General features: G+C 40.5%; 1 protein-coding gene across 3 annotated transcripts in view; it reads left to right on the forward strand.

Moving 5' to 3' along the window:
* The window catches only part of ATP1A2 (ATPase Na+/K+ transporting subunit alpha 2), a 43462-nt gene that overhangs the window by 11761 nt on the left and 9932 nt on the right, over positions 1 to 21769 (forward strand). Inside the window, exons 8-13 of one of the 3 annotated variants that reach the window (XM_072647385.1) lie at positions 2369 to 2637; positions 9939 to 10137; positions 10601 to 10710; positions 10970 to 11104; positions 12469 to 12658; positions 12821 to 12996. In XM_072647385.1, the coding sequence (XP_072503486.1) occupies positions 2369 to 2637; positions 9939 to 10137; positions 10601 to 10710; positions 10970 to 11104; positions 12469 to 12658; positions 12821 to 12996 (1079 nt within the window). The remainder of the gene's footprint in view (positions 1 to 2368; positions 2638 to 9938; positions 10138 to 10600; positions 10711 to 10969; positions 11105 to 12468; positions 12659 to 12820; positions 12997 to 21769) is intronic. The other 2 variants (XM_072647387.1, XM_072647386.1) reach the window with 2 other exon arrangements.

Here is a 21769-nt window from a genome sequence, read left to right on the forward strand (position 1 = left end):
GTGTTCTTTCTATCCTTGGGACCAAAGATCATGAGATTTAGAAGAACTTGAGGGATCATCTAATCTAGGGGTAGGGAACCTGCCTCCTCAAGGCCACATGTGATCCTTTAGGTCCTCCAGTGTGGCCCTTTGACTGAATCCAAACTTCACAGAGATTTAGTCAAAGGGCTGCCCTTGAGGACTTAGAGGGCCTTCCCGAATCCAACCCCCTCATTTTACACCTGAAGAAACTGAAGGCCAAAGAGGGGAAAAATCTACTCAAGATCATACAGTTTGTAAGTAGTAGCTGGGCCAGGCTTTAAAAACAGGTCTCCTGACTCTAAAATCCAGAGCTCCTCAGGAGATATCAGATGTGAAATTGATCCTGATAACTTCTGTACTCCCAGCCTAGATAGGCCACTTCTTGGAAGTCCCAGGGGCATTGGGCCCAGCCTGGACCTTGTGGCTTTAGGAATTTGGTGACCTCATCATAACCCTTTCGATTCCAGTGAGACAAGAGGGCAGAGGCAAAGGTTACTCTAGGAAGGGATAGAAGGTTTAGGTGGAAGAGGTTGGAGGAAGGAAGATGAATGGACCTTGGGCCTCTTAAAGTAAAATTCTGTGGCATTTAATTCTTTCCTGATCCATATATTTCACAGAGATACCTGGAGCTCATAGGCTTATTGGTAGTTAGAGTGGTTAGAGAACTGTATTTGGAGTCAGGAAGACCTTAGTTCAAATTCAGCCTCAGATACTTGCTAGCTGTGCAAAAGTACTTAACCTTAATTCTCTCATCTGTAAAATGGGTCTAAAAATAGCACCTACCTGCCGGTATTGTTGTGGAGATCAAATGAGATAATATTTGTAGAGAGCTTTGCATACTTGAAAGTGCTATAGAAATGCTATCTATCATTACTATAAAGCAGGAAGGGACCTTAGAAGTTACTGAGTCTCCCCTTCCCCCTCATCTGTAAGATGAGAAAACTAAGTGACTATGAAGTCTGCAAAGTAACTTAGGGAAGTGAGATACAAATCCAGACATTTTAACTTTATATTCTCTTTCCACCGTAACCCAAGCTCTGCTTATATCAATTATCATAAATTGATTTTGCAAAACACTGTTACAGAAGGCAATGAGTTCCAAAGGAATCGTGTTATAAATTTTATGGAGGGGCAGCTAATCAATGCAGTAATATCAGCGTGGGGCCCAAGACTTTTGGACCACAAGTATCAAAAATTTTATTGTGAGGCAATGTTAGTTGAGGAAACATGCAGAATGTGCCTAGATTCAGAGGTTTTGGATGCATCTATCTTGAAGAAGCCAGAATTATAATGACCCTTACTAACACAATTTGTATTTTTTTCTCAATCTCCACCTTTCCCTCTAGACCCAATTAAGAGCCTATGTTAATGGGTTGAGTTTTTGCCATTTGAATTGGGTTTCCCGTGGTTTGTGCTTATTTGTTTTGTTTTTTTAAAAAACTTGGCAAAATATTCTACCCACCCGCTTTTCAAACTGGCTTAAAAGAACAGGCAAAGGTTCTTAGACATCCATCTAATGAGTTCTTAGTACCTCCCATTCAGTGCCTGATTTCTAACAGCAAGGCCCCTCAAGAAGACCCCCTTGTTTGTCTGAGGGATGAGGAAAGGTGGTGATAATTGCTGCTGCCAGTGTTGGCCTGTTATTACCGCTGACATGAAATACCCAAGATTTATTTTTTCAATCTCCTACAATTCACAGCTTTTCCATTATTTGCAACAGTCCTTCTTAAGTGCCAGAAAAATATGAGAGGGGTCTTCAGTGAATTTAGCTGGTCTCAGCATCATAGAATCTCAGAAGTGGAAGGGCTCCAGAGGTATCCTAGTTCAATTAGTACCTTTCTGCAGAGTGACTGGTTGGTGGGGGCAGGATTGGGGTCTGCCTCCCATCCACCTGACCTCACTAGCCAATTGTGCTATAAAGCAGCAAGGTGCTGCTGGAGAACAGCAAGGTGGCCCAGTGGATAAAGTGCTGGGACTGGAGTCAGGAAGCCCTGAGTTCAAATGTGACCTCAGACATTTATTAGCTATGTGACCCTGGGCAAGTCACCTAGCCCCGATTGAAAACAAAAAGGAAGGTATAATGGAAAGATCCCTGTAGTGGAAGGCAGGAGATTGGGTTTCCCATCTCAGTTCTGTCACTAACTCACTGTCTGATCCAAGGCAAGTCTTTTCCCCTCAGTTTCTTTAACTGGTAGATAAATGGAGCAGCTGATTTCTAAGTCCCCTTTTAGCCCTAATGTTCATTTGGACTTTTTTTTTGCATCTGAATATTACCCCCTAGTAAGATTCTCCGCCCCCCAGAGTGTGCCCTGATGGCCCAATCCGGGTGTCCCCTCCTTGAATGCAGGCACAGCCCGGGGCATCGTGATAGCTACAGGTGACCGGACAGTGATGGGCCGCATTGCCACCCTGGCCTCAGGCCTGGAGGTTGGTCGCACACCCATTGCCATGGAGATCGAGCACTTCATCCAACTCATCACTGGAGTGGCTGTCTTCCTTGGGGTCTCCTTCTTCGTGCTCTCCCTCATTCTGGGCTACAGCTGGCTGGAGGCCGTCATCTTCCTCATTGGCATCATCGTGGCCAATGTGCCCGAGGGGCTCCTGGCCACTGTCACCGTGAGTGGGCAGGGCTGGGAAGGGACAGGAGTGTGAATAGAGATGGGGTCGCCATTTTGCTAACAAGGATGGGTGCTCATGCTCATACTGCTTTTTGGGTCTTGGTTGATTTGACTTGAACAGGAATTCTTTCGGTACCTGGTATAGCAGAGGCTCCAGCACCTGGGGCAGGGTGGTACTCCACAAGCCTTTGAAAGTATAGCAGGAGTTTGCATTTACCTAGAAAGTTATGGTTACAAAGACAGTGTAGCACTGTGAAAAGCACGTTGGATTTTCAGTTAGGAGACCTGGGTTCTCATTTCAACTGACATTCCTCTCTGAGACTTTTCCCTCATATATAAAAATGCTTAATACCTCTCTCCCCAACACTCCTTCTCAGAGGAAGGAAATAAGCATTTATTAACCACCAACTGTATACCAACCTAGGCTTTGCGCTAAGTGCTTTACAACTATTGTCTCATTAGATCCTCACGACAGTCCTGGGAGGTGATCCCCATTTTATAGCTGAGGAAACTGAAGCTAGCAGAGAATAAGTGACCTGCCCAGAATCACACAGCTAGTTTGTGAGGTCGGATTTGAACTCAGGACTGTGTGACTCCAGACTCAGGACTCTATCCACTGTACCACCTTGTATTTATTTTGTATAGTGGAAAGAAACTCGGGTTTAGAGTCAGGTGGATCTGGGGTCAGCTCCAACCTCTGATAATTACTGGCTGTGTGCACATGGGCAGATTACTTTGTGTGTCTGAGCTTCATCAGTAAAAAGAAGAAAAGGATATTCATACGACCAATTTCATATGGTTGTTATGAAGAAAGCATACTGCAAACCTAGAAGTTCTATATAGAGAGGAGCTAAAAAATATAGAGAGACAACGTGATGACTGCTTTGCACTCGAAGTCAAAAGATCTGAGTTAGAATCCTACTCTGACAAGTTACTAGTTGCACGGACCTGGACAATTTCACTTCATGTTCCTAAATCCCCATGTCTTTATCCGTAAAATAGGGATGAAAAAGCAAAACTTACACTCGGTCCCTCAGAGGATTGTTGACTAAGATCAAATTAGATCATATTGATGTAAATCATGCATCTCCAAAGAAATGTGACGTGTCATACTTCATTGCTACTTTAATTTACCCTCATAATTAATATCATTATCTCATTTTGTATTTGTCTCTCTGAAGCCTGTAACCCACAGTGCCTGATACATAATAGGCACTTAATAACTGTTTAATGGATTGTTTATTATTTTTATGAGGATATTAAGGCTCAGAGGTTAAGTGGTTAATTTATAGCTACTTAATTAGTAAGTGGTTGAAGCAGAACCCAAATGCAGATGTTCCAAAAACCTTCAGGTTGGCCACCTATACCTTCAAAGATAGGGGAAAAACAGGTAGGCCCTGAACAACAGCCACAAGGGTCTCCCCTACAATAATTTAAATGAAGTGGGTTGGGGGGCAGGGGGAGAAGCTTGAAGTGAATGGTTCTTACCTACCCACAATATGCATTCCCTCCAAATGGAGCTTTGGAGCCTCTTGAACTTACCGGAGGGGGGAACTGTTAATCCACTGTGTACTTAAACTTCCTACTACCCTTTTAGAATCCATGAGCTATACATATAACCTCCATTTTCTCATTACTCACTCACTCCTGAACTCTCAGCTTCTGCTGAAACTGTTCTCTCAAAGGTCACCAATGACCTAATCACCAAATCCATCAGCCCTTTCTCCCCCCTCTTGACCTATCTGTGGCATTTGCAGCTGACCTTTCCATTCCTTCTTAAAACTCTCTCCCTTGGCTTCAGACACTGCACTGTCCTGTTTCTCCTTTTTTTCCTCTACGTCCTTCATGGCTCTTCCTCCTCCACCTATCACCTAGGACTACCTAGGAGCCTAAGGTTTTCTCTGTAAAGTCTTTTCCATTCACTGCTCTTTTTTAATCCAATTGTTTTACCAGTCAATCCAATTATCTTACCAACATGTACATTACTTCCAAATCTCTTATCTATACCATACCCTTCTACAGAATTACAGGTGCTAATATCCACCTATCTATCAAACATTTCCACTTTCATGTCCCGATAATCACCTCATCTCAATACATATAAAACTGAATTATCTTCTCACCAAAACCAGTGCCTGTTTCCAGCTTCCCTTGTTTTTTTTAAATAGTAATATTTTCTCCACAGAGGCACCCTCAGACTCATTTTTGATTCTTATCTTTCCCTTATCCCCATATCCAAATAGTTGTCAAATCCTGTAGCTTCTAACTCTGAAATGTCCTGCACATCTCATCTCTCCTTTCTATTCCTACTTCTTGTATCCTGAGAACCTAACTCCAAATCTAGAGCTCATTCTAAAGGCATCTACTGAATCAGGTGATGCAAGTATTAATAAGACAAAATAAGACAAAATGTATTAAAAGACAAAAAAAGTCTAACATGATGTAGTAGAAGAAATAAAACAAAGCACACCAATAACTACAGTACAAGGCTAATGATGTGCTATCCATCTTTGATACTTCAAGGAATTCTGAATTCATCCATGTTCCCACTACTAATACAGAATACAACCTTTCTAGGATCAGAGAAGTAACAATGTACAATGGAAAGAATACTGACTCTAGAATACCTGAGTTTAACTCTTACCTCTGATCCTTACCCCTTCTATGATCTTGGGCAAGTCACCTAACTTCCCTAGGTCTCAGTTTCTCCATCTATGAAATGAAGGGGCTGGACTAGATGGTCTTTGAGATTCCTTTCAGCTATAAATCTATGAACCTATATGACCAGTTGTACCTAGAGTCAGGAAGACTCGTCTTTCTGAATTCAAATCTGGATCCAGACACTTGCTAGCTATGTGACCCTGGGCAAGTCACTTAACCTTGTTTGCTTCAGTTTCCTCATCTGAAAATGGGCTGAAGAAGAAAATGGAAAACCACTCCAATATCTTTGCCAAGAACACCCCAAATGGGGTATGAAGAGTCAGAAATGATTGAAAAATGACTGACAAAAAATGTCTAAGATATCGAGGTTGCACAGGATCAACCTGGGGATGAGTCTCTCCAGACTTCACTAGGTTGGTTCTTAGACAGTAGACATAGTTTATGGATGTACCCATACTTGAGGCCTTTCCAATTTGGCAAGAGTTGTTCCACTGATTTAGTCTTTAAGAATCCAAAGTCACCTCCATATCATGGTAAGATCTGGGAGTAGAACTTTTAAGCTGTAGGATGTATAAAATGAGGGGTACAGAGACAAGAAAGATCGAATCTTTCTTAGAGGAGGTAATTTCTTGGAGTAATGGGATAAAAGGTTGGAATGACAGCGTGGGTCTATATTTGACAAAGAGTTTAGACTTCATTCTGTCCTTTGGTAAGGGAGGACAATTGGAGATTTTAGAGCAGTGGAGAGATGTGATACTTTGATGGTGTTGTATGAGAGGACTTTTAGAAGAACAAATCATACATTTGGGACTAAAAGAGACCTTAGAAGCTCTTATAGCCTCTTCATTTTGCTGAAGATTCTTCATTTTGTTGGAGAAGGAAAGAGGTTTACACCCAGGTAATAAGTGGTAGAGTGAGAATTTTAACCCAGGTCCTCCAATTTCAAAACCAGTGTGCTTTCTACTATACCACACTGCCTCTTGCCTAATTAAGAGTCTACTTTAATAGTCCAGGAGAGGGGCAGTGAGGGTCTCAACTAGGATGATAGCAGTGGGAATAGAAAGGAAGAAACATATGAAAGACATTTGAGATGTAAAAGCAAAAGGGCATTGCTTCTGATTAGTTGTGAGGGCAAGGAATAGAAATAATTCCATGGTGACTCCAAAGTTACAAACCTGGAGAATGGTGGTACCAATCACAGAAATGGGGATATGAAGAGAGAGACTTGCTTTGAAGATGACAGGTTTGGTTTTAGATATGTTGAATTTGAAGTTCTTGTAGGATATCCAAGTGGAAATGTTAATTAGGTGGTTGGAAATATGGTGCTCAGAATATCATGGAGCTCAGGATGAAGTTCATGACTGGAGCTATAGTCAGTAGCATAGAAATGATGATTCAACTATGGGAATGATTTAAAGTCTAAGCTACATAATTATCTGTCATATATGTTACAGATGTTTGTAATGGGTGGAAGATTGGATGAGAACTCTATGTCCCTTCTATCTCTAAGGTTTTATGATTCTACTTGAGCCAAACTGGTTTGGTTGCTATTTCTAAACAAGCTGTGCCTATCCCTACCTTCACATCTTTGCTTAGGCCATTTCCCTCCACATAGAGTACCCCCCTTCACCTATTCACATTCTACCTGTCCTTCAAAGTCCAGCTTGGTTTATCCTTTATAACTTCTCTCCTAACCACTTTCATCCTCCACCAAACTCTTGTAACATTTATTGCCTGTTCCTTATGACACTTAATATGTACTGAAACACACATATATACATGCAAATGCAGAAAAAATGAGTGATTTTGTCAATGTGGGGTCTCCCAGGAAGAAACTCCCTCCATCAGGGCAGATTATAACACACCTATAATTTAATATCTATCTCTATCTTTAAATATGTGAATTGAGTGTGTGTGTGTGTATGTGTGTGTGTGTGTGTGTGTGTGTGTAAGGGAGAATGTTCCAGCTTAGGATGAAAGTAGAGAAATTCTATGAAGAATCTGACAAAACTATCCAAATTAAATCAATGTACTTTAATTCTTAATGACTTCAAAGCAAAGGTGAGTATAGAGAAGAATGGCAAAAATGTGTTGGAAAACATAAGCAATGGATCAAGAAGTGAAAGAGACCAAGGAATTACAGACAACACAGAAGCCTCATGCCTAAACATCAAGACTACTTCAGTCAAGATGACAGTCTGGAGGCAAACTTAATATAGTCATTTTTTAAAATGATATTGACCATATCTTAAGAGACAGAAAGCTTCTGCCTACTGATAGGGCAGTCATTTCCAAGTCAGGTATTTATATACAATCAGACCATGGCTGGTCAGAGCAAAGATTTTTTAAATCCATATCTAATTAAAAGAAAGAATAAAAAAAGGGAAAGAAATTATGACCAGCAATCAAAACAGTTCCAACCTGCTTTATCTGACCTACTTAGATGGGATAGAGATAAAGGCACAGATATTGACATGAACTATCAGCATTTTCTACAAAAATTTAACCAGTCTAAAGCAAGGCAGCATGAGGCAGTGTGGCAGAGGGGATAGAGAGTTGCACTCAGAATCAGGAAATCTCTGGGTTCAAGTCTCATGGCTGACACAAACCATCTATATCATCCTGGCCAAATCATTTAACTGCTCAGATCCTCTTGCAACTGTCTAGTGCAACTATCATAACTAACCAAAAGTTGCAGAGAAGGTGCCAATTTGGTTTTAATAGAAGTTCTTCTCTGGGTACTTCCCACACTGATGAAATCAAAGTCCAGCAGTTATTTTTTTAGTTGACACAACCATGAGGTCAAAAGCCTGAAGAAACCCCCTTATCCAGTAAACACTTGGTCTTCTTGCCAAGAGAAGAGATATAGCAGCCAAGAACAACACCGGTTCAGAATATAAATTCATTTGCAAAATTGTGCAGAGAAGGATGGCAGAAGGTTATGAGAGGTAATACCTCCCATGAAGTGGGAAGAAAAATAAGCTTCCAGAAAACTTGAGTTAAGACCCAATTAGGCCAGATCATTCTTAGAGCATTTGAGGATGAAGCTAGAGGGATAAGCAGAAACAAAAAGAAAAGAAAAGATCTGTCAAAATGAATCATTCTCTCATTTACTGAAAGTGAGTCCATCGGGTTCGGATTACTAATATCAAGCAAGCCATAATACATGATATGTTTGCCAAAGACATTTGCCGCTGTCATGATTTAGTGTAAAGTCCAAGGTGAAGAAAGATTCCTTGTAGATATAATTAGCTAGCATACACATAGTACTTGCAGGTTTGCAAAGCACTTTGCAAGTTGTCTCATGTGCTCCTCAAAACAACCCTGTGAAGCATATGCTGATTATTCCCATGTTACAGGTGAAACTGAGTCAAAAAGTGGTTAAGTAGCTTGCCCAGAGTCTTACAACAAATAAGTGTCTTAGACATGACTTAAACTCATGACTCCCTGACTCCTAGGCCCAGCCCTCTATAAACTGTGCCACAGAGCTGTCATGGGGAGGTACTGTAGCTGATCCTGTTTTAAGATCACATTGCGCTGACTATATCAGACTCTGTCAAATTACAGAGCTTCTTAAGCTTCTTAAACGATACTCATAATCATTAAAAAGAATTCAATATAACCATCCACAGGAGAAACTAAGTGAATAAATATTGCCTGTCATCCAGATTAGGGTATGCAGTTGGATGGACAGTACATATACATATAAATATATATATACTTGCTCATCAGTATATACACACATGTGTATGTGTATGTATGTATATGTTTGTGTGTGTATATATGTATGCATGTATATATACATGCATGTGTTTGTGTGTATGTGTGGGAATATATGTATGTGTATATGTATATATACATATATACATACATACATATATACATACAAATATATGTGTATATCTTGGATAGAAATGGTACTTGAACAATGAACTGGGTCTAGAATTGAGTAGAAAAAGGAAAGATTTGTATTTGGGAAATTGTGTAGGGCTTTCAATGATCCCAAGTCCCTTGAAACAAAATTCCATTTTAAAAATACCAATATTCTTCAATGAAGTTACATGACTATACATCATGGAATACCTCAGACTTTAAGGAATGAAAATTGTAGAACACCCAAAGAACAATGAAGAGATTCATGCTGGGCCTGAATAATTTACAACATATTAATGACAATTAATTGCTGTGTGCCTGGTGGAGGATTTATGGAAAAATATGGTCAAGAGTCACACAGCAGGAGAATGGATTGTTAACAATTTACATTTCTCATCACTGAAGATCACAGATCTATGTGTGTGTACCCACACAACAGCTAATCAAAGTATGCACAGTTCTGAGGTGCATTTGTGTTTTAATTCCCCTTTTAGAGTGTTGGTTTATAGAGAGTAGGGTCTATGTCTTATACATCTTTGTATCTCATGGTAAGAGCTTAGTAAATATTTATTGAATAAATTTGTTGATGAATGAATAAAAGTCATTTAGAAATGGAATTAAAGTTAGGAATTAGGGACCATGCCATGATAAGAGAAAGAGCATAGCTTCAGTCTTAGTCATGGATAGCTCTCCTTAGCACCAGACTTACTTCCTCTTTTGCTTCTCTTCTCTTCTCTTCTCTCATCCTCACCCCCACCCCTACAGGTGTGTCTCACCCTGACAGCCAAGCGAATGGCCCGGAAGAACTGTCTGGTGAAGAACCTTGAGGCCGTGGAGACCTTGGGATCGACCTCTACCATCTGCTCAGACAAGACAGGCACCCTCACTCAGAATCGGATGACAGTGGCCCACATGTGGTTTGACAACCAGATCCATGAGGCTGATACCACCGAAGACCAGTCTGGTGACACAATTGCTGGGACCCTTACTGGCTGGGAGTGTTGGGAACTGGGAGGGAATTGAAGGAACTAGGAGGGAATGGGTAGGGGGTAAGGAAGAAGATAAAATGGAGGACTGTTCAGGTGAGGGGCATGGAAAAGGGGAGCCTAGTTCATGGCTCTCCCATACATTTATCTAGGGTACCATGGGATAAAATGGAAAGATCTCTGGACCAAAGAGTCAGGAGACCAGAGCAGGGTGAAAAATAGCATCTCCTCAACTAAATGTCTGATCTATAAAGCCCTGGATGAGTAACTTGGTCTGCTTTGAACCTATTTCCTAACTTATAAAATGGTGATAATAATACTTGAACTCCCATGCTTACCAGGTCACTTTGAGACTCAAATGAAAATAGAACATCTTATAAAGCTTGTACAAAATTCTACATAAACATGTCATTATTATTAATAATTATTATCCTCATCCAGGCGCCACATTTGACAAACGCTCCCCAACCTGGACTGCCTTATCTCGAATTGCTGGCCTCTGCAACCGTGCAGTCTTCAAAGCTGGGCAGGAGAACATCTCTGTATCTAAGGTAAAAGGAGCCAGGATTGAAGGGCAGGGGGAAACAAGATGTCAGGATTCTGGTGATGCCTGTTACTTTCAAAAGGTTTCCCTTATCCTTGAAACTCCACCATGGCTTATCCCAGCCCCCTACTTTTATAATTTGTCCCTCCTCTCAACCCTTTCAGTGAGGTCTCTGTGATTATTCTGTGAGCACAGAGATTCCATGCCCTTCTCCCCCACACCGACCCCTAACAAACCATCTGTGACAACAATTCCTGTTTTGGCAGAGGGACACAGCTGGCGACGCCTCTGAGTCAGCTCTGCTCAAGTGTATTGAGCTATCATGTGGCTCCGTCAGGAAGATGAGGGAGAGGAACCCCAAAGTGGCTGAAATCCCCTTCAACTCCACCAACAAGTACCAGGTACAGATATGGTCCCAAAATGACAGGAGAGAAGGATGGGAAAAACACAGGGAGGACGGGGGACAGAAATAACTTTTATCTCCATTAGGAAACAAGCACCATCAATAATTTATAAGGATCTGTGGGCTGAACAGTGTGTCAGGCTCTTGGGAAAAGAACACTTTTAGAGTAAGACGGGGTTCCTGCCCTTAGGGACCTTATAGTTTAGGACAGAGTTAAGGCACAGATCATGATATTTTTAATAAAAAACACAGATATCATATTAGATGGTAAATGTGCAAGAAAGAAACAAAATTAAGGCTTATTGTGTGGTAGGAGGGGTAAAGTATGTATTAGGGACTGAAACAAACCTTCACCCCCTTCTGCCTTGTAGCTCAGTGACAACAAGCCTCACTTACCACCACCACCACCTCCATCCCACAATGTCTCTCCAGAAGTATGTACCAAAAGGAGTACTAGACTTCTAGTCAGAAGGGAGATGACTTCAGATCTCAACTCTAATATTTACTTGCTAGGGGACCCTGGACAAATCATTTATCCTTTCTGGTTCTTGGTTTCCTCATTTGTCAAACAGAAATAATAAATATCTGCACTCTTCAAATCATAGGGTTTGTGTGTTGTGGGAAAATTGCTTTGTAGACTTTAAAGTGTCATAAAAATGTGAATTGTTATCTCTATCCAGGACACTGTCCTCATTTCTTCTTATAATAGCTGACATTTCTCTAACACCTTACAGCTTACAAAATGGTTTTCTCACAACAACTCTGTGAAGTAGTTTAAAATAACATATTTAAATAACACTTTTAAGATTTAAAAGTTTTATCATTCCCATTTCACAGGTGGGAAAACTGAGGCTGGGTCACATGACTCCCTGGGAAGGCATGGCATAGTTAAAAAAAAAAAAAGGCAATGGATTTGGAGTCAGAAGATTTGGATTTGAATCCTGGCTCTCTCGTTAACTACTTGCATTTTCTCATCAGAATGAGGGATTACAACTAGATCATCCCTCTGAGGTCCCTGTCAGCTCTAAAATCTCACAGCCCTCTGCTCACACAGCAAGGGCATGGTGTACTGGTTCTAGAGTGGGAGGATCTGGGCTCAAATCTGGCTTCTCTGTGTGCCTCCTGGGCAAGTCAGTTAGCTTCCTTTGTTCTGGTTCCTCATCCATAAAATGAGTATATTGGATTGGCTTCCAAGGACCCTTCTAGCTGGAGACTCATGATCCCGTGATCCTATGTGCTATATTTTCTGATTTTAAATCCACTCTACCAAGCCGCCCCTGCCCCATTCTTCCATTTTCCCATTGACTTTGCCTGCCTTTGCCTCCTCTGCCCTCCCTGATGTTGCCTCTGTCCTCTCCCCAGCTATCCATCCATGAACGGGAAGACAGTCCCCAAAGCCATGTGCTAGTGATGAAGGGTGCTCCAGAGAGGATCCTGGACCGATGCTCCTCCATCCTTGTCCAGGGCAAGGAGATTCCTCTGGACAAGGAGATGCAGGATGCCTTCCAAAATGCCTACATGGAGCTGGGAGGACTGGGGGAGCGTGTGCTCGGTGAGGGATCAAGAGGGCTTGGGGATCAAGGGGAATGGGGCTCAGAAAAGAATCAGGGAGCCCTTCGTTTGGTATCATTGAGTAGAATCTTCTTGGAGCCTGTATATGTTCCCAGTTGTCAGCCTAGTCTCTCCCTCATACCTCCTTTTCCCCTCCCTCCAGGATTTTGCCACCTCAACCTACCCTCTGCAAAATTCCCTCGGGGTTTCAAGTTTGACACAGATGAGCTGAACTTCCCCACAGAAAAGCTCTGCTTTGTGGGGCTCATGTCCATGATTGACCCTCCCCGGGCTGCTGTGCCTGATGCTGTGGGCAAGTGTCGAAGTGCAGGGATCAAGGTATCAGTCCCCTCCCCCTCCCTTCTCCATCCTCTTCCCCTTTCCTTCCCCGCCTTCCCCTTTCCCCTTCCCTTTGCTTTCCCTTTCCCTTTGTTTTCCCTTTTCCCTTCCCTTCCTCTTTCCCCTTCCTTTCCCTTCTCTTTCTTTTTCTTCTTTCATTCTCTTAAAACAAAGGATCTTGAGATTATTGCATTGAGAAATTCAAGATTATTGTATTAGGGACATACTCACTATTCCTAGCCATTCTCCAAGATTTGAGTGCTTGTGCTCTTCCACCTAGATAATGGAATCATTCCCTGGAGGAAGTTCTCACAAACAGCTTGTACACAATCTGGAAACCCATAGCTGCACAAGCTAGGGGTACCCACACCTGGGTTGACTCTCTGTGCTCTTCAAATCAAGCTTCACTCTAGGAATAAACCAATCCTTTGGGAGTCTACACCTGGACTAGTCCACAGACCGTGGACTATTGGCATGAGAACATCGCCTTACTATTCATTTTCACTGACCAATACTATTTCCTCTTTCCCTCTAGAGCACACACTTTTCCTAACATTACTCAGACCATAACAACTGTACATATTTTATCCATACTCTACTCTTGACACATTCAGCCCCGATCATCCAGGAGCCAGATCTCTTATCATCATGCCAAAGATGATCACCACCACCACCAAAGAAACATATTAGTTCCCTAAATAGCCAGGGAGTTTGGAGGCATCACTTCAATGGCAAGCAGCTATGTGTTCCCATGCTGCCCTCCCGGCACCGCTACCTGCTTTTCAACCAGCATGTACCCTGGGTCTGCTTGGGGTTGGAACCCTTAGATTGTTCCTCTCTGCAGTTGAGAGGAGGCTCTGTCCTTCCATGCAAAGTGCACTAGCTCCAAAGTCAGAACCAGAACTGATCTCTGATTCTTACTACTTTTATAAGCTTAGGCAAGTTACTTCAATTTCTTGGCTTTCAAATTCAACTGTTAAATGAGAAAGTTGGGATATATGGCCTCGGGGGCCCTTCCAGCTTCAAATAGAGGAATGGGAAAGTATAATAGATGGAAGAATGAATTACAGTCAGAAAGATCTGGGTTCTAATTCTGCCTCAGATGCTTACTATCTGTGTAGGCAAAGCAATTAACCTCTCTGTAAATCGGTTTCCTCCTGTGTAAAATGAAGGGGTTGAACATGATGACCTTTAAGGTCCTTTCCAGCTCTAAATCTATGATTTTAGTCTCTACTATTTCTTGACCCTCCTGTAGAAAGTTAACCCTTGCCTTTGTGTTCTCACTCCAATTCCTTTTATTAAATGAATTATTTTTTTTTCTGAACCCTCTCCATCTCTACCACAATTTATTATGTAGACTATAAATGTTTATAGCAGGAAAGGACCTCAGGTACTTTTCTCTCTGCTTATAAACAAACACTACATGAAGCAATATGAGGCTGAGCCAGGAAATAACCAGTTAGATTCAATGTACCTTAGCATCTCTTCCTTTTCTACTCTGTATTTGACCTCTACTTTTTAGTAGTCCAAAACTGTTGGGGTGAGACCCCTTCCACATTTTTTTCTTCTGAAGTCACTGACCTTTGTCTAGCCCAGCCATGAAATCCTCTTCTTTTCTCTTAGTCAGTGAAGACATAGGTTGGGTTTTTCAAAAGGGCTTTAATAGCACTTATGGGGAAATTAAACTTACCAGAACATGATGGGAAGTGCTCTAAAATTCCATATTCATGATCACCACCATCATCATCACCATTATCACCATCATTATAACCATTTATATTCATATATCGCTTTCAGGTTTGCAAAGCATCTTGCATATGCTATCTTCTTTAATTCTCACAACAACCCTGTGAGAAGGGTAGTAAAATCACCCCTGCTTTACAGATAAAGAAACCAAACTTTCTAAAGGGTTAGTCACTTGGTTATATGGTCAGTAAGTGGAAAGATGGACTCAAATCCAGGTCTTCTAGCTTCAAATCTAGTTCTCCATCATTTATAATAAGGTCCAGGGCCCAGATTAAGGTTCCTAGATTCACGCAGATCTTGGGAATGTTTTTCTTTAGTAGCTAAGATGGAAAAGTTTGAGAAAGACACAAGACAATAAATCAACTATTTCCTGTTTGCATCAAATCCAAATCCTTTAGGGTAGCGATTGCAGTAGCTTCCCCTTACAGCTTCCTTATTCCTTATTCATCCATCAAGGCAAAGCTGTGACTTGTTTCCTCTCTGTCTCACATTGTCACCTGTGAACTGCTATGTGTAGAAACCACAGCATCTCCTTGGGTTCACCAGCTCCATACCCCTTTGTATTCCATCCTCATGACTGAGTGGGCTAGATCTCTTCTAGCTGGCGTGCAGCATAGTGAATATAGCACTAACTGGAGAGTCAGGAAGACCTGAATTCAGATCTTGCCTCTGACACTTATTTTATCAGTTATGTGGACATAGGTAAATCACTTAATCTCTCTGAATCTCAGTTTCTCTGTCTGTAAAATGAGGATTATAATGTCTGTGGTACCTTTACTATTCTCCATGGTCTTTCAAATAGCATAGAAAGCAGCTGAACCATCACATCTATCAGTTCTTTCAACACCTGAGGATGTAGTTCTATGGAGTTGTAAGGGTGGGTGGTTATGAGGCTTAAATGAGATAACTGTATGCAAAGTGCTTTGCAAATTGCAAAATGTTGTACAAATGTCAACTGTTATTAGTGCTTGCCCTAGGGAATAATATATGCATATTTATGTAGCATTTACCCATGCATATGGCACTTTATGATTACAAAGTACTCTTAGATATGTATACATACACACATTATGTATGTATATTATGTGTATATGTATACTTAGGTGTGTATTTGTATACATGTGTGTGTCCATAGTATATGTAGGCACATATGTATACTTTGGGTGTATTTGTATACTTATGTGTGTATATATTATATGTATGCACATATACATAGTATATGTACACACATATATGTTTCTAGTATATACATGTATTGTATGTGTGGCTGTATGTGTATAAAATCTCATTTGTTCTGTGTATTAACCCTATGAGATAGTCAACGTCAGTATTACATTTTCATTTATAAATGAGGAAACCAAAGCAGCAGAAGTGAAGCGAGAGGCATTACATAGTGTCATGGGAGATAGAGATAGAAGCTCATCATAAAACTCATGGCCTCAAGTGGCAAATATACAGAAATGCACAGAGTCTAGGCAAGAAACAGAACTAACCAGAGCTCTCAGTGCAAGCAGTCAACTTGGATATTGTAAGTATTACTGAGACTTGGTGGGATGAAATCAGAGACTGGAATACCCCAAAGAGTATGCCTTGGAGGGGCAATGTATCATAACGGCTAGAAGGCTGTGCCTGGTCTTAGGAAACCTGGGCTACTTTGGCCATATGTTGGCTATGTGACCACAGGCAAGTCATTTAACCTCTCATTTGCCCAAGTGACTCTGTAAGTTGCCAATCTGTATCAATAAAGAAAGTTTTCACATCAGGAATTCTCCAAACCATTGTGATCACAAGTCTGGAGCAAAATAGCACAAAAAGTACACCACAGATAAAAGAAAAAGGAGACATGAAAAGAGGGGAATGTGATAACATTGAATATTAAGGAGATATATTCAGATAAGGAAATTTAAGAACTAGAGAGTAGAAGGAAGCATAATGGAGAGTGAAGGCAGATGGAGGGAGGAGCAGAAGAATGTTGATCACCTGGACAGAAAGAGGAAGTAAAGGAAACAGATCAGAAGCTTGGCAGAGATGCATGATCGAATAATGATAACAGCCATCAATTATCCAGACATATTTGAAGAAGCTCTCTCTCTTTCTCTCTCTCTCTCTCTCTCTCTCTCCCTCTCTCTCTCTCTCTCTCTCTCTCTCTCTCTCTCTCTCTCTCTCTCTCTCTCTCTCTCTCTCTTTCTCTCTCTCTCTCACACACACACACACAAAATATGTAGCTGATAACTTCTTGACTTGCCTTAATGATAATTTCAATACCTTGGCAAAAGGTAGAGGTATTTTTTTAAAAAAAGGAAAATATATTCTAGATTTGATTCTCACCAATAAGAAGGAACTTGTTGCTGGGGCAGAAATGTTGGGACCTTTGGACTAGGAAGCACTCCAGTTTAGTTTGTGACAGAAAAGGAGAAGGCCTGGGGTGTTCTCTTATGCACTCTACAATTATGGGAGAATGTTTACAGGGACGAGAGGAAGGATAGTTAGGATCCCACTGACTAAAATTTCTCAAGGGAAATCAACATAGAAGGGATAGGAAGCTTTCAAGCATGAAATTCTGAAAATACAAAAAGAAAGAAGAAGAAAAAGAGGAACTGTTCGAAGAGACTGATGTGGTTGCTTAGGGAATTCATCAACCAACCTAGATGTTTAAAGGGCACATATAAGAGGTATAGGCATGGGCAAATAACAGATACAAAAGCTTGTCATAGTACTCTAAAATCAGTATCAGGAGTGACGAATGAATGAATTTCAGAATAAACTCAGGCCAATGAGGAAAGTTAAGGACAAAAAATGGTGTGGGGTATGGATTTGATTTATACTGGGCAACAAGGAAGGATTAAAGAAGGGAAGGGACCACTGTTCTGAACGGATGGGACAATAATTGTTGGCAGAGAGAAGGCAGAGCTGCTCGGTTTTAATTTTGTTTGTTTTCCTTGCCATAAAGAATCATCTTTGACTAGGAAAAACAAAACTAAAAATGGCTAAAAGGGAATTGATAGCCAATATATTTAATAAGATAGTAAGAGAGCCCCTAGGTACCCTTGATCAAATGAGACATTATATTTGTAAAGAACTTAGTACAGTGCCTAGCATGTATTAGGAGCTTAATAATATTTGTTTCCTTCCTTCCTTGATGCATTCAAGTCACTTGGCCCTGATGAATTACATTCTTGGAAAGATCTGGCAGGTGTGATTGAGTTTGGTGCTGCTTAGTCATTTTTCAGAAGTGTCCACCTCTTCGTGAACCCATTTGGAGTTTTCTTGGCAAAGATACTAGAGTGCTTTGACATTTCCTTCTCCAGCTCATTTTACAGATGAAGAAACTGAGGCAAATGGGGTTAAGTGACTTGCCTGGGGTCACACAGCTAGTTAATGTCTAAGGCTGAATTTGAACTATGGTCTTCCTGACTCCAGGCCTGGCACTCTATCCACTGCACCACCTAGCAACCCTTAATTATTGAGATGTCAAGTGATTTTGAAGATCATGGAGAATAGGAAAGATATCCCAGGACTGGAGAAAGATCACCATTAAATATCACCATTAAAAAAAAAGGACTGGAATCTCCAAACTAGAGTCTAGTGAACTTGAATTCAATTCTTGAAATAATTTTAGGGTATATTACTAAAGAGATGGTTAGTGAAATATAACTAGGAAAGGAAATTATGATCACAAAGAGTTAGTATGGTCTCATTAGGAACAAATCATGACAAACTAATGTAATTTTTTTTTGACAGTATTACTAAACTGGTTGATCAAAGGAATACTATAGACATAGATGCAGGGGACATCTAAAAGTGGAGTCCAGATGGAACAGTGGTTAGAGTGCAGGGCCTGAAAGCAGGAAGACTCATCTTCCTGAGTTGAAAATCAGCCTCAGACACTTACTAGCTGTGTGTCCCTGGAAAAGTCACTTTATTTTGCCTCAGTTTCCTCATCTGTAAAATGAGCTGGAGAAAGAAATCCAAACCATTCCAGGGTTGTTGCCAAGAAAACCCCAAATGGGGTTACAAGGAGTTGGGCAAGACTGAACAAAAACAAATATTTAAAAGTTTCAGCAAAGCATTTAATAGACTGTCATTTAATAGATTGTCACACTATTTTTGTTGGAAGGAGGCCTTTACAATCTGTGCTTAGCTTGGGCTGCTTAACATTTTTATCTATGATTTAGATCAAGGGGTATATAGCATGCTTAGCAAATTTGCAGGTAACACAAAACTGGAAGACTTGGAAAATACAACAGATGGCATATCTATTATGGCCAAAAAATTTTGACAGGCTAGAACAGAAGCAAATTGCTGCCAGAAGCCTACTTTTCTATGACCCACAAGCTAAGGATGGTTTTTACATTTCAAAATAAAGTTTTATTGTATTTAAAAATGTAAAAAAAAACCAAAAACGTTCTTAGTTAGCAGGCCATATAAAAACAAGAAGCAGGCCAGATTTGGCTCTCTGGTCAAATAGTTTGCTGACCCCTGGATTAGAGCATTGGGTTGAATCAAATAGGATAAAATATAATAGAGATAAAGTAAAGTCTTAAACTTGAATTAAAAAAAATTCATTTTCACAAGTACAAGATAGAGGAGGTATGGTTAGATAACAGTTCGTTTAAGAAAAAAAATAGGAATTTCAGGGGACTGCAAGCTCATTATGAGTCAGCTGTGCGTTAGAGCAGCCAAAAAACTATGATCTTGGGCTGCATTAAGAGAATCATATCTCCAGGAATAGAGGAAATGGTAGGACTGCTGTTTATCCTGGTCAGACTTCGTCCGGAATGTTAAATTGGAGCCTATCCAGAAGATAGCAACCATGATGGTGAAGGCCCATATAAGTTCATGCCATAGCGAACATAGATCAAAGGAACAGGGGATGTTTAGTCTAGAGAAGAGATTAGAAGAAGAAATATAATAACTATCTTCAAGTATTTGAAGGGCTGACACAGAAGAGAAATTACACTTATTTTGTTTGGCCTCCAAAGGTAAGAACTAGGGGGCAACTGATGGAAGTAGCAAAAAGGCAAATTTAGGTTTGAATTACAGAAAAACATCTTTTTAAATCTTTAATAGTATTTTATTTTTTCTAATTACATGTAAAGACAATTTCAACATTTACTTTTTGAAAGATTTTCAGTTCTAAATTTTTCTTCCTCCCTCCCTCCCCTCCCCCCTCTTCTTTCCCCTCCCTAAGACAGCAAACAATCTGATATACGTTATACATGTGGAATAATGTAAAATATATTTTCACATTAGTCAAGTTGTGAAAGAAGACACAGGAAAAAAGAAAAAAACAGAGTATGTTTTGATCTGCTTTCAGACTCATCAGTTCTTGTTCTAGATATGGATAGCACTTTCCATTATGAGTCAAGAAAATACATCTTGATGCTAAAGTACAATGGCTGTTTCTGCAAGTAATTTATACAATATGGAAATTGCTCCTTGAATATTGTTAAGTTTATGCTTTTCCTATATTAAACCAACTCTGTTTCTTATATAAATTCAACCTAGTCATAGCATATAATCTTTATGATACATTGTTTTAACCTCTTTGCTAGCAATTTATTCCAGATTTTTGCATCTGTGTTCATTAGGGACATTGGCCTACAATTTTCTTTTTCTGTTTTGATGCTCCCTGGTTTATATATCAAGACCGTATCTATGTCACAGAAGGGAATCGGTAGGATATCTTCTTAATCTGTAAATGTAATATAAAAACAAAACACATTAAGAAAACTTTAAAAAGAAAAACAAAAATAATAATTTTTTAAAGTAGGTTGGACTGCCCTGAGAGGAAGTAGGTTGTCATCTTTGGAGGTCATTGAGCAAAGACTGGATGACCACTTCTCAGTAATATTAGAGAGAGAACTCTTTTGCAGGGATGGGTTGAACTAGATTGACATGGTGGTTCTTTCCAACTCTGAAATTGTATGTGTATGTGTATTTATTTGTAGTGTGTGTGTGTATTTGTATGGTGTGTGTATTTATGTGGTACATATGTATGTTTAAGTATATGTGAGGGGTGGGGTGGGTGGGTGTTTGTGTTCTGTGGGGGAAGCACTGGATGGAGAGACAGAGGAGGCCTAGGTTTGAGTTCCAGCTCTGACACTAACCGCCTGCTTGATTTCTCTGAGCTTGGGTTTTGTCCTGTGTTCAATGACAATGTTCATATTTATGATCTCAACCTTGCAGGCTTGCGAGGAAAGTGCTTTGTAAACTTTTAAGGTTTTTATGGTGAAGAGCAGACCAGCACTGGCCCCCTTATTTCACAGCTATGCTGTTGTTGTTATTCAGGTGTTTGCAGTCATGTCTTGATGACCCCATTTTCTTGGCAAAGATACCGTAGTGTGGTTTGCCATTGCCTCTTCCAGCCCATTTTGCAGATGAGGAAATTTAGGCAAACACAGTTAAGCGACTTGGCCAGGGTCACACAGCTAGCAAGTGTCTGAAGCCAGATTTGAACTGAGGAAGATGAGTCTTTCTAACTCCAGGCCCAGTGCTCTGTGCATCATGGCGTCACCTAACTGCCCCACATCAGTATTATGAGTTTCCAGTTAGGAAATTCCCTCTACCAATTAGCAGCTTTTCTATAATTTATAGTCTTACAGAGTTGCCTGTAAGTCAAGGAACTTGCTCAGGGTCCCACAGCTAGTGGATACCAGAAGTAGAACTTGAACCCTGGTCTTCATGGCTGCAAGGTCTATTTTAACTACTACAGCAGTGATGTCAAACTCAAATAGAAGTGAGGGCCAGTAACCTTTACACAAGGATCCCATGGGCTGATTTGGATTTGGGGGTTTTCTTTTGGAGGTGGTCAGGTTTAAATGGCTTGCCCACAATCACACAACTAATAAGTGTCTGAGGCTAGATTTGAATTCAGGTCCTGCTGCCTCCAGCCTCAGTGCTCTATTCACTGTGCCATCTGCAAGAGCCCAAGTAATATTATCTATGCTCTATTTGTGTTTTTTTATTAATTATTTCCCAGTTATATTTTAATCTTATTCCTGCTACACTTGGGTGTGTTATAGGT

Source organism: Notamacropus eugenii, chromosome 2 (genome assembly GCF_028372415.1).
Source record: "Notamacropus eugenii isolate mMacEug1 chromosome 2, mMacEug1.pri_v2, whole genome shotgun sequence".
Classification (NCBI taxonomy): domain Eukaryota; kingdom Metazoa; phylum Chordata; class Mammalia; order Diprotodontia; family Macropodidae; genus Notamacropus; species Notamacropus eugenii.